Source organism: Sapajus apella, unplaced genomic scaffold (genome assembly GCF_009761245.1).
Source record: "Sapajus apella isolate SASKATOON/1434 unplaced genomic scaffold, GSC_monkey_1.0 scaffold62, whole genome shotgun sequence".
Classification (NCBI taxonomy): Eukaryota; Metazoa; Chordata; class Mammalia; order Primates; family Cebidae; genus Sapajus; species Sapajus apella.
Window position 1 is genome coordinate 11,745,467 of NW_022437002.1, and position 16,754 is coordinate 11,762,220.

The 16,754-nt window shown below is 54.3% G+C and overlaps 2 protein-coding genes and 1 long non-coding RNA gene across 3 annotated transcripts in view; 1 reads left to right on the forward strand and 2 right to left on the reverse strand.

Annotated features, from left to right (window-relative positions):
- Positions 1–4,807: 4,807 nt before the first annotated feature.
- Positions 4,808–16,754, reverse strand: part of LOC116529335 (bone morphogenetic protein 8B-like) — a 29,722-nt gene continuing 17,775 nt past the window's right edge. The window contains exons 4-7 of the mRNA XM_032247049.1: positions 9,595–9,789; positions 8,676–8,755; positions 8,134–8,244; positions 4,808–5,843 (exon numbers count right to left, since the gene is read on the reverse strand). Of these exons, the coding sequence (XP_032102940.1) occupies positions 5,694–5,843; positions 8,134–8,244; positions 8,676–8,755; positions 9,595–9,789 (536 nt within the window). The 3' untranslated portion in view covers positions 4,808–5,693. The remainder of the gene's footprint in view (positions 5,844–8,133; positions 8,245–8,675; positions 8,756–9,594; positions 9,790–16,754) is intronic.
- Positions 5,842–8,874, forward strand: LOC116529337. The gene is made up of 2 exons (XR_004259464.1): positions 5,842–7,417; positions 8,631–8,874. It is a non-coding gene; the product is annotated as an uncharacterized LOC116529337 (long non-coding RNA).
- Positions 14,430–16,328, reverse strand: OXCT2 (3-oxoacid CoA-transferase 2). Its single transcript, XM_032247047.1, is given in 2 exon segments — positions 14,430–15,734; positions 15,736–16,328. Coding segments are annotated over 2 exon segments (1,554 nt in total). The 5' UTR covers positions 16,177–16,328; the 3' UTR covers positions 14,430–14,621.

Genomic DNA, 16,754 nt, shown 5'->3' on the forward strand with positions numbered 1-16,754 from the left:
TTATTTACTATCTGAGTCTTTACAAAACAGGATTGCCAGCCACTGAAGAGAACAAATGCTCCCACCCCCTGCTGAGCTCACAGTCTGGCCCTCCTGTGTGCAGCCACTTCTTAGAGCTGGCTTCTCTCCACTCCCCCTCCAGATGCTGGTTAGCCAGGAGGTTTTAAAGAATTTCATCTGCTGAAGTCTCTTAGCAGGGACTGAGCCCTGTAGCTACTGGCCACCTCCTGTGGGTTGGGTCACACAGACCATTCAAAATCCACTGAGCTGAGCTTTTTCACCTTGGGTTGTGATCTGGACGAGCCAGGAGGCAGGAGAGGCCCCGTGGTCCTGATGACCCTAGGATAGCTCCTGCTGAGGGATGGTGGCATTCTGGCCCTACCTCTGGCTCCCATGTGCCAACTGGACCTTCTGAGCTCCAGTTGCTGCAGTTGGCTGTTTCAGGCTCCATGTAGCTGAGATGTACCACATGGTTACCCCTGACCCCTATGGAGCTTCCAAAAGAGACCCTTCCTCAAAGCACAGCCCTCCTCTCTAAGTGCAAATTATGGCCATCAGAGGTCAATCACAGGTGTTAGCCAGGCGTCTATGAAGCTGGGGATGATAGCGCTGACTTTGGTGCTTGGACAAGAACGAAGAGAGACTGTGTAGAAAAAGCACAGCCAGACTCCCATGAAAGGACAGATTCCTGTGACAACCGTGTCACTCTGTTCCTCCCTGATAGTCTTGGGAGGGGGAGGCCAGTGAGCGGTTCTGAAAGCCCAGCAGGTTTGGAGCCTTTGGGTGTTGACTTCTCTCCCAGTGCTCCACCTGGGTGTCCACAGGTGTTATCTCATTGAATGCACACTGGAACCCGGCACAGGTAAACAGGCTTTAGTGGCATGACTGCCAAAGGTCACCCAGGGTGCTTTGGCAGAGCTGGGATTAGAAGCCCGGCCTGTCTCTCTTCAGTAGTAATGGAGTCCTGGGAGGTTTGCTAGGCTTTAGCCTCAATCTATGGCAGGCAGGGTCCACAGCCCTGGGGGGGTGACACAGTTATGGTCCCCATAATTGGCCTGGACCTTTGTGGAGAGACACAGGAGACGAGACCCTGCCCTTCCGGTCTGGAAAGCAGGGCAGCCCCACAACCTGGCCACCTGCTTTGGCTCCACACCATGTGGCAAGCCAAAGGAAAACTCTGATCTCTCTGGGAAGTAGACCCAGTGGCTCTGTGGGCGCCCTTTCCTGCAGCCTGGAGGGCAAAGTGGCTTTCCCTGGGACTGCATGGCTCCTGTCCCAGCTGGCCTTCCCATTCCACATACCCATTGCTGCACCAGCACCAGGACTGGGTGCAGGGCTTCCTTTTGCTCATACATTTCCCTGCTAACTCATTCAGAGTTGGGCCCATCTAAGTATCTGCATGCTGGCCCTGAAACAGCTTACAAAGGGTGAAACCAGGGATGGCAGGCCCAGGATCAGTGCTGTGGCTGTGGAAGTTTCCTCTCTAACAGCTTGACAGCTGCCTCCAGATGCTGCTGGCATCTGCTGCAGTCATGGCAGCCTTGCAGCAACCTCTGAAGAAGGAATTATGGAACCAACTTTTTACTGGTGAAAATGGAGTCTAGTAGAGTTCAGTGATGGGAAACTAAAGTAGAAAAAGCACATCACAAAGCAACTTGTATATAGTACAGTGTGATTCCAATTTTGTAAAAATAGCTATAATATGTAAGCATAGGTATTTGTATATTTTAAGAAAAAAGCCTAGAAATAAAGTCACCAAAATATTAATAGTGTGTTTATCTGACTTGTGGGACTATGGTGACTTGAATTGTATTTTATTATCTATATATCCTACTTTCCTCCAAAACTGCATTATTTTTTTGAGAAGTGAAAGACATTTTTGAAAAAAGGGGTCAAGTGCCCATCCACGTTTCCTTTCAAAAAGGTCAAGCGCTTGGTCATGGGCAGTTCCCCCATGCAAATTACTACCCAAGGCACCTGGTGGGTACAGACCTCTCTCAGCAGGACATGGGATCCTGGTGTCTGGAAACACAAGAGCAAAGTTAAACAGCCACTGCCACAAGTGACACTTGCTAGACTGTTAAAGGCTGTAAGAATACAAGTCCTGCCCTCCAAGGGATGCCATGTGTGGATCGTTTAGGAAAAAAGTGCAGCTCTGAAATAAATACATCGTCACCTGAAGAACACATTTTGGTTTAATGGACAGGCATAGAAGTGGCTCAAAAATAATCAAATTCATTTGTAATAATACCAGCAAGTAAGTACCAATTGTTAAGCATTTATATGTCAGACATCCCAAAGATTTGTGTACATATTTAATCTTTATAATAGCTTTGGGAAGAAAGAATCAATATCCTACTCTACAAAGGAAGAAGCAGAACCAGGATTCAATCGCTATTTGGCACTAAAAATCCGTGTCTTGCTATACTGCCTCTATTCCTGTTTCCTTGGACCTTTTCCAGAAGTGTGACTTCCCTGCCTTAGTTAGAAGTCAGTGACTACGAATCCCCCACTGACTTGGCCTCAAGGCCAGTATTGCACTGCAAGTACCAAAGCTGCTGGGCATTCCTCCTTCGCCTGTTGTGTGTGTCCTCTCTTCCTGTCAACTCTCATTGATTTCTCATTGCTGTCAGTAGATCTGAAACCACCACCCTCATCCTTCCAGTCTGATGCAACGAGATAAACAGGCCGTGCCCTAAGCAAAGAAAGGGGAAATGGTATTTTTGTTGCCAGCCTGGGCCACCCACTGCAGATGCCATGCTTGGCTCAGCAAACAGATAACTCAAGGATTAAATGCACGGGCTTCTGTTCATTCACAATTGTTGAATTGCTCAAGGGATTTTTCTATTTTATTTCATTTGGTGACCGTCTGGACGATGAAAGTTGCTGAAAATCTGATGGCCAACTAGGTAGACAAAGCCTTATGTTTTTCTGTTGTTCTGTATGAACCAGGAGGATCCCAGCTCATATTGGCTCCTGCTGTGCACAGCTTGATTAATGGGTAAGGTGTACTCCATATCTACAAACCTTTGTGTACTTTAACAGACGTTCTTGGTACACCCCGACTATGCCAGATCATTGGCTGGGCACAAAAGATACAGGTGGAATAAAAAATTTGCCGTCAAAATAACTGGCTAATTTGAAATCTACAGTTGCCTAAAAGACCATCTTTGATGTTGAGAAGAAGGAACTGTTAGGTAATAGTTCCTAATAGATGGCAGATAGGTTCCATAGTTTTGTTTTCTTTTGAGACAGGAGTTTTGCTCTTGTCGTCCAGGCTGAAGTGCAATGATGTGATCTCCACTTATTGCAACCTCTGCCTCAGCCTCCGGAGCAGCTAGGATTATGGGCACGTACCACCACGCCCGGGTAATTTTGTATTTTTAGTACAGACATGGTTTTACCGTGTTGGCCAGGTTGGTCTTGAACTCTTGACTTCAGGTGATCTGCCTGCCTCAGCCTCCCAAAGTGCTGGGATTACAGGTGTGAGCCACTGTGCCTGGCCAGTTTCCATGTTATGTGCCAACTCTGCTTCGTGACAGCCACTGGAGTCCCACATTCAGGGTTATAAGGCTGCTTCTGGCTCACTGTGAGGAGCTGGTAGATTCTCTGGCCGAAGGTTATTTGGAGATCACAAAGTGCAATTCCCTCATGTTACAGAAAATGGAGACCCAGATAAGGAAGCCACCTACAAGTCAGGTCTCACATCCAGGCCAGGGCTGAGATCCCTGTGCTGATAGGGAACTTGCCACCTTCCAGACAGCCTGGGCCCGCCCTTTGGGTACATGGGAAGGTCTCATCCTCCATGCTTGCACACAGATGCCCTCCCTGGTCTGAGTGGAGGGGCTGCTGTCCTGCAGCATGGCTCCAGCCTCCACCCCTGCTGCCAGACCAGCTCACCCCTGCCCCCATCCCTAGGGATGCAGCGTGTGAACTCCAGAGAGGCGCATCCTTGGGCACATGGGGAGATGGAATCACCATGCCAGGCTGTGCCTGTGGATGGGATGGGCTCAGGATCTGCTTTTAATGACATGGTTTGCGCAGCAGGACTCTGTCTGTTCCAGCAGGTAAATTACAGGCTTAGCAAGTCAAAAATCAAATAAACATTCCAACTTCCAGTGGCTGCTCCAAGGAGAACAGCAGTTTCCAAGAGCAGAGGCTGAAACAAACCTCCCCACCCAACTCAGCCTAATTACTGCCTGTCACTCCCTGGGACCTTTTCTTTGACTCATAGGCCGAAGACACAGGATAGGGCTGCTGGGCACTCAGGGTGATGCTAACTTTGGTGACCAGCGTGTTTTTGACGGCCCCTGGTCTCACCCCAGACCTGGCCACAGGCTGCCCATGTTGCCGATACATTGCTCTGGTGGGGGTGGACTGCTCCTCAGCATGGCAGAAGGCAACCAGTTTTCACTTCATATCAACTTTATCTGTTGGCAGTGGCTGTGCCGATCATTTGAAAATTCCATTCAGATTTGGAAGAAAAACATTCCAGATCAGCAGTGGCTCATGCCTGTAATCCTAGCACTTTGGGAGGCCGAGGTGGGCAGATCATGAGGTCAAGAGATCAGGACTATCCTGGCCAACATGGCGAAACCCCATTTCTACCAAAAATACAAAAATTAGCTGGGTACGGTGGTGTGCGCCTGTAATGCCAACTACTGGAGGAGCTGAGGCAGGAGAACTGCTTGAACCTGAGAGGCAGAGTTGCAGTGAGTCAAGATAGCACCGCTGCACTCCAGCCTGGCGACAGAGCGAGACTCTGTCTCCAAAAAAAAAAAGAAAAGAAAAAAAAAACCAGATTATTGATGTCTGCCATGCAGAGGGGAAGCGAAATGATGGCATCTATGCTGCATGTTGCCATCCTGGGCCACCCAATGCAACCGCATGCTTGCTCAGCAAAAGGAAAACTCCACAGAGCTGAGCTCCAGATGCGTCAACATAGTGGAAGATAGATGGGTCTGTTGGAACCCCCCGAGATTTCTCTGTTTCTCCAAAGCAAAATGTCCATGCACTATATGTCTTTCCCAGATAGCAGAGGCAGATGCAAAGCAGGAAGACAAGGAAGATAAATGCCATTGGCTTTAGCACTAAATCATGTTGTTCACTCAGCTTTTTCTTGAGTTGACCAAATGCCCACCTGTGGCCAGTGGATCAGTACTTCAGATTCGTGAATATACAGTACTTCAGGGGATGTCCAGTTTTATACCTAGCCTTGCACCTCAGAGGGGCAGGCAATGGGGAGCCAACTAGACCCTGACTACACATACCACACCCTGTGATGGATGGTGAAGAGCTCAAGGTGGCCAACAGTGGGCTCCAGGTGCCTCTCAGGTCATCCCACATCCACCCCACGGCCTGGGCCAGTAAGGGGCATGTATAGGTCCTTAGACAGGACTTCTGTGCCAACCCCAAAGAACTGGCCAGTACATGCCTCTGGGGGAGGGGTTTGGGTAGAACACTGCCTGTTGATTGAAACCACCTGGGCTGGAGACAGGACAGTCACACAAACACCTGGCAGGGCAAAGGGAGCATAGGGGCCTGGCAGGAAGGAGGAAGGGGCATGGACACGATTGTGAGGGTCCTCCCTGGTAACACCCCAGCTTGGGGTCTGGCTGGGTTTGAAGATTTCCTGCTTCTGAGGGGCCCAATCTGATGAGAAGGGCAGCTGCAGCAGGGTGGGCGGGCTGGGCTCAGTGGCAGCCGCAGGCCTTGACCACCATGTTGCGATGCTTGCGCAGAATGACGTTGTTGCTGCTGTCATAGTAGAGCACGGAGGTGGCGCTCAGCTTGGTGGGCGCACAGCACGCCTTGGGGACTGCGTCTGGTGTCATCAGGTGCACCTGGCCAGGGAGGGGAACACAGGCAGGGGCATGAGTCCAGTGGCCGCCTCCGAGGACCCACCCAGCCCCACCCCAGCTCCCCCTGCTCCCCACCCTGGCCATCTCCAGGCCACATGGGAGCAGCACAATAATAATAACTATTCACAGGTATAAGAGCAGCCCTCTGGGCTCTGGGAGCAGGAGCCGTGGTGACCAGCAGTGCCCAGGGAAGGACACATGGCAGGACACCTGTGGGGCAGGTGGGCAGGGCGCTCCCAGGCCAAGGGCTCAGACTTCCTCCTGGGGATGATGGGAAGGAGAACCGCATGGCCAGGTTTGTGCCTTAGTGAGGTCCCCGACAGGGAGCCTGGAAGGACTTCCTTCTTTTGGCCCTTTGGACCCAGAGGCTCCGCCTCCCATACCCCGCCTCCCTCCCCAGGCTCTTGGAGCCCAGGCCTTGGTCCCTCTCCTGTGCTGCTCTCCAGACCTGTGAATCCTGATCCCCTCCCCACTTCTGCACTTAGGGTCTAACAGGGCACCGAGTTCCTCCCACCCTGACATCACAGCCCTGCCTGGGAGGCCTCCTGGACGCCTCCTCTGCCCTTCTCCCTTTCCTGGGAGCAGTCCCCTAGGCTCAACCTCTGTGCTGCCTCGGACCACCTGCCCAGTCCAGCTGCCATCACCTGCCAGGTGATCACAGCAGCCCTCACTCATACCCTGCTCCTCCACCTTCCACTGCCGACCCCCCTACCCGAGCCTCCTGCAGAAGCCAGAGAGAGGTCCTTCTGGAGGGTGATGTGGACCAGAACACTGCTTTGCTAAAGACCTCCAACAGCCTCTTGGGTTACTTGGAATAAAATCCACCCTCCTTCCCAGGGACCCCCAGACTCTAGAGGAGGCGGCCCTGCCCACATGGGCATCACCTCCCTCCACCCTCTACCCTCCTCCCCCTCACTGCACCCAGTCCCTCCTCCCTGCTGGCCTGAACTTGCCAAGCTCACTCCTGTCTTAGGGCCTTGCACTTGCTCCTTCTGCTGAAACGTTTTTCCTCCAGCTGCTGATGTGCCCTTCCTTGTGCAGAGAGAGGCCGGGCCCAGTTTCACTTCATTGACAGGGCAGCTGCTCTGCTCTTCCTCACAGGAGGCTTCAGCTCCACGGTTGGTTTGCTTTAGACAAACCAACAAACCAGCAGCCTCCCCTAGAGTGCAGTGCCTGTCTGCTTGCTGCCCAGCAGGTTGTGAGCGCTCACTTTAGTTAAGTCCCTGAGGGGCAACAACAGGAGCAAGGGCAGAGGGGATGGAGTCTGGGAGCCGCTGCACGTGTGCCTCCCACACATGCAGCAGTGAGAACCACACAGCATAAAGAGTGGCTGGGCCAGGCTGCCACACCTGTCCTTGTCACCCCTGAGCCTTTCTTTCCAAGGAGGCGGATCCAGGTGTCCAGCAAACACCATTTGACCACCTAGAAAGGAAGTGTTATCACAGGCTCAGAGCCGCTTTTGGTAATTCCTTTCCTCCCACAGGAAGGCATTGCCTTTTAACAACCTTCTACGAGCAAACCATAAGGCTATGGAATACCAGGAACTAAGATTCTAGGTAAAAATTTCTAGAAGGAAGCCTGGGTGCCAGAATCTGCAAACACACAGAGCACTCAGCAGTGAGCAGCACCAGTGATCCCATCAGAAGCCGCTTTCATCATTTAAGGTTGCCCCAGACACTGAGGCACCAAAAGCCAGGGGATCTGGAGAAAACACAAACAGCCAAGAGAGAAATGGGGAAAAGCCAAAGGGTAGAGAGCCAAAGGGTAGAGAGCCACACCATCTAGACGCTCCCTGCCTGCGGTGTGGCACAGGTGGGTGAATGCACACGCACGTCCCTCATGCTGTGTGACATATCCTGGGTGGGCAGACTTGCCAGTGTACTCAGGTGCCCGCGTGTTAAGATCACAGTCCCCACACGGCGTGCACGTCCATTTCATGTGCTGTGCCTCTGTCACTCTGGGCACCGCACACAGGTGCATAAGTGTCCCACAGGAGCATGTGTGGTGCGTAGAACAGGTGCTTGTACATGGCTGTTTAGTGTCAGTGTGGGGTGTGTCTGTGTTCAGGTGTGAGTCTACGTGGGCTGGCATGGCTATATGAGGACCAGGTCCTGCAGAGCTGTGGGAATTTGGTGACGTTACTGACTGTGCAGAGGAAGCTCCCTGAGACATGGAGCAGGTGCCCTCCCTGCCCTCCCGGTTGGCTGGACCAGACCCCTCTCCGCAGGGCCCCCCACCCCAGGGAACTGGGTAGGACAGGCACCGTACTGACCAGGGACTGCAGGATGGCGTGGTTGGTGGCATTCATGCAGGAGCCAAGCGGGAAAGAGCACTCCCCCTCACAGTAATAGGCCGAGTAGCCTTGCGGGGCGATGACCCAGTCCTGGGGGGCATGGGAGAAGGTGAGTCCCATCCACGTGCCCCTTCTAAGCCCCCCCAATCCTGTCAGAGGACTTGCCACAGGATGGCCCAGGGCTGCCCCTGATCCCCCCGAGCCTCAGGGCCCTGCAGGGCAGTTTCCCCCGAGGCCTGAATATGCCCAGGAACCCACAGCAGACAGGGCTGAGCAGGGAGGCACTGCCACCCTGGCCTCAGTTTCCCTGGGGCAATGCTAACAGCTTAGTTGCAGTCTTCATTTTCATGGTTATAAAATAAAACGCCGTTTCTCACCATGTTCTCACTTTAGAAAACTTGGAAAACACACAAGAAAAAAATACGTAAGAAGATTGAAATCTATGTGCTCCCTGCAGATTCCCTTCTGCTCCACAGGTGGCGATTGTCATTTCAGAAACAAGGACCAGAGTCAGCACTTACCAGCCAGCCGAGGTCCTGGAAGCTGACGTAGAGCTCGTGCCGACGGCAGACCTGCCGGCCGTGGGAGCCGTGGACATCATCTGTAGGGACAGAAGGAGCAAGGTCTTTTCTGGGGTTCCTGCTCTGTGCAGCTGCTGCGGGTTACCAGGGTGGAGGACCCCCTGATGAGCACATTTGTCAAATGAATGACAGGAAACCATTTGGTCTCATAAAGCCCATCCCTGGAACTCTGCTTGTACCATGACCCAGCTCAAGAGCCTGCCATGGCTCCCAGTGGTTAGAGTGACACTGTGCCCAGCCCTCCCATCCTTCAGCCTGTGAGCGTCTTGATGCTCCAGTAAACAGCCCAGCAGGACCCTTGGCCATCCTGTGCCGCCGCCTCCTCTCTGGAGAGCCCTGTGCCTCCAGCCCACCCTCTCCTGCCACACCCATTCCTCAGGTTCAAGTGGCTTACAACCAGGCCAGTCAGGGCTGACTCCCTGGGAAGGAGGGCACAGGGTCGGGTCAGGCCTGTCCCTGATCCTGAAGGGCTTCGCCCAGTTGGGGAGAAAACTTTGCATAAGTAGCCGAGGGTCCTGCAGGGTGCCCGGGCACAACTGCGGGCAACGAGGGGCTTCGGCGCCCAGGAAGGGGTACCCGATTCTGATGGAGGCTCCTGGGAAAGACCTGGAGGAGCTAGGGGAGGGAGAGAAGGGGCCTTCTGGGTGGCAGGGACAGCCAGGACAGCCAAGACAGGCCTCTGGAGTGCGGGTCACCAGGGTGCATCAGGGCAAAGATGGTGTCAGGGAAGGGGGCTGCAGAGTGGCCATCAGCTTGAACCGACCTGAGCCCGAGGGCTCTGGGCCACCTCCTGGTTCTCGCCCTGCCTCTCTCAGCCAGAAGCCTGCAGGGCCTCAGCCCCAGCCCGCCCGGCCCTCACCAAAGATGCCCGGGAGCCGGCTGTCCTGCGGCAGCTCGTTGGTTTTCTTCGGCTGCCTCCTCCTCAGTGGCCTCACTGCTCGAGGGATGCGGACGGGATTCTGACTGGCCCTGAAGAAAGTGACCACGAAAGGCTGTTGGGAGCGGGGGGCCCGTTGGCCCAGCAGGCCGGCCAGGCCAGGATCCACGCTGTGCCCTGAGACAGAAAGGAGAGAGGGGTCACTCATGGGCAATGGGCCTGCAGCGGACACAGCAGGGATCTCTCTGCCGGGCCTGGGCAGGTCCAGGAGTGTGAAGGCTGAGGACCCCAAGGGCCCTGCTGAGCCTCAGTTTCCACATTTGAAGACTGGAGCCCTTGGTCCAGCCCTGGCCAGTCCACATCTCTCCTGGGGCAGATCTGGAGGAGGTGGGGGAAGGGGAGGGCCTCAGTGAGCTGCAGGCGGCGTCATTAGCGACAGCTGTGACACAGACATTTATGAAGCACTTTATGAGTTGGAAGATTTTTTTTTCCCACAGATCACCTCATTGGGTCCTTACAGTAACCCTGCAGCTCCTATCTCACAGGAGACCCAGAGTACCACTGCCAGTGACTCCCAGAACCAGCGCTCCCACCTCGGTCCGAGGACCCCAAGCCCTGTCTTCTGTTCTGCACTTTCTGGGATATGAACATCAAATTTATGACCGAGACAGCTTGTGGCAGCATCTGCCAAGTTAGGGAGTGCTTGCCCATGCCAAGAGCAGGGCATGAACTATTTCCCTGATGCCCACAAGGGAGGCACTGGCGGAGCAGAGTTGTTGGAACCAAGTCCCAGAGCCCAAGTTTCAGCCTGCAGTAGTCTCATTCCAGAGCCCAAGTTCTTCTGTACAAGGCTGGGTTTAGGTACAAAATGAAAGAAAGAAAAGGCTGAAGCAGAGAGCTGACTTGGACCTCAGCCCCAGGAGGATCGAAGCTTGTAAACGGAATTGTCCTCCACTGCCACTTCCAGACTGAGGATGCCGCTAAAAACATGGTAACTAACCCTGGAGACATCAATCTCACCAATAAACCTGTGATCCTCCTGTACTTGTTTGGATTTAAATAACCTTTCTATTGTAAAAGCAATTAAGAAAGTTTTGAGGCCAGGCAAGGTGGCTCACGCCTATAATCTCAGCACTTTAAGTGGACGAGGTGAGAGGATTGCTTGAACCCAGGCATCTGAGACCAGCCTGGGCAACATAGTAAGACCCTGTCTCAACAAAAAAATAACAAAAATTAGTTGGGCATGGTAGTGAACTACCCAGGAGGCTGAGGTGGAAGGACTGCTTGAGCCTGGGAGGTTGAGGCTGCAGTGAGCTATGATTGTGTCACTGCACTCCAGCTGGGCGACAGAGTGAGATTCTGTTTCAAGAAAAAAAAAAAAAACCACAAAACTCATTGTTCAAAGAAGTCTTCACAATAAACATTTCAAATGTATAAACTCCCTTGGAGTAGTATATCATAATTTACTTGATATTGGCTCATGATTAGACATGTGGGTTATTTCCTGGTTTTCACAATAAAGATGGGAGTGCAATGGAGCCTCTTCACTCTGTGCATGGGTGAAATTTCCTGATGCTGAGTTGCAAAAGCATGATTGCCAGCTCATTTTCATGTCTCTTTAAACTGTGCCAATTGTTCAGTTTACATGAGAGCACATTTCACCTCCAAGCACAGATGTACATGCATATGTACACACATGCATATATGTGTGTCCGTATAAACACAGATGTACATATGCTTAGACATTACACATACAGATGTATTTATTCCTACGTGGTTCTCCAGTACACCCTACAGGCCAAAGACATTGCCTGCCCCACCCTCAGTCCCACTCAAAGGTCAGCCCTGAAGCAGCTGTGCCTCAGCCCCCGTGTCCCTTGGCCACTTGATTGAACAACCAGTGAACCCAGAGACCAATCTTTGATCTGTAACATCACCTGCCACAGAAAAATTCACTGGCAGGAGAGGCTGTCTCTCAGGAGCGTGGAGAAGAGCTGCCGAGACGGAGGCTGTGAGCTGCAGGTGCTGACGGGAAGGAGGCCCAGAGAGCACTGGACAGAGCTCGGCTCACGGTAAGACAAGGTTATGGGGAAGCGGCAGAATTACAAGGAACAGAACTGGGCACACAGGAAAAGGCAAGTGAGGCCACAATGGGGAGAGGACAGAGCAGCCAAGCGGGATGGCAATGGTCACCAGCCAGGTACAGGAGCGGCACTCTGCAGACTGACACATGGGGACGGCCTGGGGCCCAGGGCAGCCCTCCTGGCTGTACGTGCGGCTCTGTCCTGATTCCCTGGGGAGCCCTGGTGGCCATGGGGCCAGGGAGGCCATCAGTCCCACAGGCTTTGCTCACTATTTGCTATTGTGGGGCTGTGTTCAGGAGTCTTATGGGGGTCTCCCAGATGCAGGATAGAATGTCACATTAGATCAGTTACACCATAGACCCTCACAGAGCCCCTGTGAGCCAGGCCTGACGTGGGTTCTAGGAACCCCTCTGTAGGTCTCACAGGCCAGGCGAGCCTGACTGGGGACTCTTGGAAGCAGCTAATCCCAGGTTCCCATTTTACAGAAGTGGAAACTAAGGCCCAGAGAGCAGCAACTGTCCAAGGTCCCAGAGCAAGGTGGGTCAGAGCCAGGACTGTCATACACTTTCCCAGCACACTGCAGGGGCCTGGCAGGATGTGGCTCAGGGGAAATGGGAGGCGGTGAAAGGGGACTAACAGTGGGTCTCAGTTCAGAGCTCTGCATCTGGCAGGCCCGGAGAAGCTCGTCCACCTCCACCCCTCTCCTTCCAGAGCCCAGAGCCTCCCTTCTCCACCAGCTCAGCTTTTTGCCCACCCATCTTCGGGCAGGACCCCCTGGTTCTAGCCGGCTGCAGAGAAGGCCAGGCAGTCCAGGTAGTGGGCTCCCAGGATGCCCAGCTGTGGGCAGACCCCTTCCAGAAAGGCAGAGGTGGAGGCCCAGAGGGTCACTTGTCCTTTCCTAGACACCTCAGCCTTTTCCACACTGCGCTGGGAAACTCTTTGACGCCCAGGGCAAATCAGGTGGCCCTCTCCAGGAGCCCCAAAAGGCACCCCACTGCCCACCCCAGCCATAGTCCCAGGCCCCTTTCCAACACCCCCAGGCTGTCCCCTCCATGAACACCAACTCTCCCTTCCCTTCTCTGCTTCCTAGGATCTGGCCTTTCCTGCAGGGCGAGGCTCCAGTGAGCCCCTTGGAAAGTCTGTCCTTGACCAGTGAGAACTTAACTGCTCTGACCACATGCCCCTATTGGCCTGGGAACCCCCAGAGCTACACTTAAGCAGTTCATGCCACATGCCAGGCTTGGTTGTCAACAACACACACGCACGCACGCACGCACAGAATCTTATCTTCATTTTAGGTTTTGAGACTATGGATTCAGGAGGAAATGCCTCACAGCCTCTTGGGTTACAACAGAGCATCACACAAGAGGCCAGTTTGGGCCTCTGTTCCGGAGAGGAAGGTCTAAGTGTCTGGTCTAGATGACACAGGAACAATTCAAATGAAGTTGAGAAAACTCATCTAGTCCCTTGGTTAGGGTTCTAGAACTCCTGTCCTAGGCTGTAGCCTTTGACCACACACAGATAGAGGAAGCTTCCTGGTGGATTTCAGCACCCACAGTCTCTCCCCACTCTGTCTCCCATCACCTGGTGCCTTCCCTTGAAGATGGTCCTATTTTCCTTCTAGGGACATCTAGAAGCTTGATATCTCATTAGGTCCCAGGAGGAGAGATGTGGGAGGAGGAGGGGAGGCTACAGGGAAACCTGATTTAACAACAAAGGCACCAGAAGAAACATCAGGGGAGATAAAACATGAAAACATTCAAGAAGTACAGGTGCGGTGGCTCACACCTGTAATCCCAGCACTTTGGGAGGCTGAGGCAGGTGGATCACTTGAGGCCCAGAGTTTGAGACCAGCCTGGCCAATACGGTAAAATGCAATCTCTACTATTGAAAATATATATACAAAAAATAGCCAGCTGTTGTGGCATATGCCTATAATCCCAGCTACTTAGGAGGCTGAGACACCAGAACTGCTTGAACCTGGGAGGCGGAGGTTGCAGTGAGCCGAGACTGCACCACTGTATTCTAGCCTAGGTAACAGAATGAGACTCTGTCTTAAAACAAAAAAAGAAAAAGAAAAAAAGAAAAAAAAGAAGAGAAAAGAAATTACAGTAAGTTAAGGTTAATTGGCCCAACACGGTGGCTCACGTCTATAATCCTAGCACTTTGGGAGGCTGAGGCAGGTTGATGCTTGAGCCCAGGAGTTAGAGACCAGCCTGGGTAACATGGTGAAACTCCATTTCTACCAAAAACAAAAAATTAACCAGGCATTGTTAATTTTTTTAATACACAGGTGTGTGCCCATAGTCCCAGCTACTCAGGAGGCTGAGGTGGGAGGGTTGCTGGGCCCAGGAGGCAGAGGTTGCAGTGAGATCACACCACTGCACTCCAGCCTGAGTGACAGAGCCAGACCCTGCCTCAAAAAAGAAAAACAAGTTTGTCAAGACAGCATGTCTTCAAATCACAAATTCACATCTTGGCTCTCCTATTTCTCATTGCAATAGTAAAATGGCCCTTTCAGTGTACTCTGGGTGGAGTGATTTTCTCCTTCATCACGATTTTTATCTCCATTTCACAGTTCGAGTTTGAGGGAGGCGCTTGAATGAAATCCTGCCATGGATGCGCTTGGGCTGTGTGCACTCCATGTAAATGTCACAGAACAAAGCAGACACCCATCCCTCACCGCTACAGCCCTTCTCCTTGCAATGCTCGAGGAACAGAGAGAGAAGGTGATCTGTTTTCCTTGTGTGTTTAATTAAAGTCCCAGCTCTCTAGAAGAGCACAATCCGCCTAGGGAGGAAAATTGGAGGCCAGCAGCAAACCCCTCCCATCGCTGGGGAAATGTATTCCTGCGGTGACCAACGCCCCTGGGGAACCTAGTGGGGCCCCCTGAGGAGCGCACCTCCCCGCCCAGCTTCGCCTCCCTCAGGGTGCAACCTGCTGCATGGGCCTGAGGTTCGGGCACACGGCAAAGTCACAGCCCGTGCTCTTTCTGATGTCGTCCACCGTCAGGCCCTCCCAGAGCTCCCTCAGTGTCAGGCCTCTCTTCCTGTGCACGTCAAACACAGCCTTCTCAGTGATGATGCGGTCCACACACCGCTTCCCGGTCAGCGGCATGGTGCATTTCTCCATGATTTTGGGGGTGTTGTCCTTTGCGCAGTGCTGCATGGTGACCACCACTCTGGTCTTCTGACTGGACACCAAGTCCATGGCACCGCCCATGCCTTTCACCTTCTTGCCAGGGATCATCCAGTTGGCCAGGTCTCCGTATTTGGAAACCTGCATGGCTCCGAGCATGGTTAGGTGGAGGTGTCCACCTCGGATCATGGCGAAGGAGTCGTCGCTGGCGAAGCAGCTGCCCCCGGGAAGCACTGTGACCATCTGATTGCCTGCGTTGATGAGGTCGGGATCCACCTTGTCCTCTGTGGGAAACGGACCCAGGCCCAGGATCCCGTTCTCACTGTGAAGGTGGACGGTCATGTGGGGGCTGATGAAGTTGCTGATCAGCAGGGGGATGCCTATGCCCAGGTTGGCGTACATGCCGTCCTCAAATTCCAGAGCTGCGCGTCTGATGATGCGAGTCCTGGGGTCCTCTTCCTTCAGGGCGTCTGCACCTTCCTCTTTCCAGATCCTTAAGCGCTCGATTAGCTTCTCATATTTCGGCCCCTTTATCACGCGATCTACATAAATGTTAGGGACGTGGATGTCTTCTGGGGGGAAAGTCCCCACGTCCACGATCTCTTCCACCTCCACTGCTGTGACGTTTGCGGCTTTGCACATGGGCACGTTGAAATTGCGGGCGCTTCTCCTGAAGACCACGTTTCCTGCCCGGTCGGCCTTCCAGCCTTTCACCAGGGCGAAGTCCGCCCGGATGGCGCGCTCCAAAAGGAAGTGGTCGCCGTGGAACTCCCTCACCTCTCGGGGCTGGCTCATGATCGCCAGGTGGCCGTCCGGGGTGTAGCGGATGGGGGCGCCCCCTTCCTGGACCAGGGTCCCATAGCCCGTGGGGGTGTAGAAGGCGGGCACCCCGGCGCCCCCCCGCGCGGATGCGCTCGGCCAGGGTGCCCTGCGGCGTGAGCTCCAGCTCCAGCTCGCCCGCCAGGTACTGCTTCTCGCACAGCGAGTTCTCGCCCACGTAGGAGCAGACGATGCGGCGGACCTGCCTGGTGGCCAGCAGGAGGCCCAGGCCGAAGTCCTCCACGCCCACGTTGCTGCTGACCACCTTCAGGTCCTTCACGCGGGTCCTGAGCAGCGCGGCGATCAGGTTCTCGGGGATCCCGCAGAGCCCGAAGCCCCCCATCATGACGGTCGCCCCGTTAGGGATGTCCTTCACCATCTCCACTGGGTCCCTGTAGAACTTGGCGCGGTGCCGGGGGCTGGTGGTAAAGCGGCGGGCGCAGCCCTGGGACAGCGCCAGCCCTGAGCCACCGATGGGGACCCCGCGCCCGAGTGCTGAAGCCAGGAGCCGCAGCGCCGCCATGGTCCGCCCGGGTCCGAGGCCAGGACAGACCGTGTGAGGCCTGTGTGCGCCTGGGGCCCTGCGTCACAGAGCAGGGAGGGCGCTGGAGGCCTGATGCACCCCTCCCAGCCTCCAGGCCAGGCTCAGGACAGGTAAGAGGCCACTCCCCGGCTCCGCCCTGTGGTTCCCCCCCCCGCCCCCGCCCCCTCCGCTGTGGGGGCGCCAGCCAGATTCCCTCCTGCCCCAATGGAGCCTCAGAAACAAACTCCATACCCCCTCCCCACTTCCCCAGCTTCCCCAGAGACAAGTATCCACTGAGCAAGCGCTGCTGGGTGCCATCTACGGTCATGACCACCCTCACTGGGCACTCACGCTGTGCCATGCACCCTCCTTCAATCCTGTGACAACCCGGAGAGTGGGTGCCTGAACCACTGTAGCACACTTCACAGTGACAGCGGGGACACTATCCCTCACCTCCATCAGGAAGGGTCCCTGCTCTGAAGAGGCTCCCCTCTTGTCCTCCTCATCCCCTGCCCCCTCCACCCCCCTCATTCCAGCTCCCCCCTCCAGCTCCCCCCTCCACCTGCCCCACTCCAGCT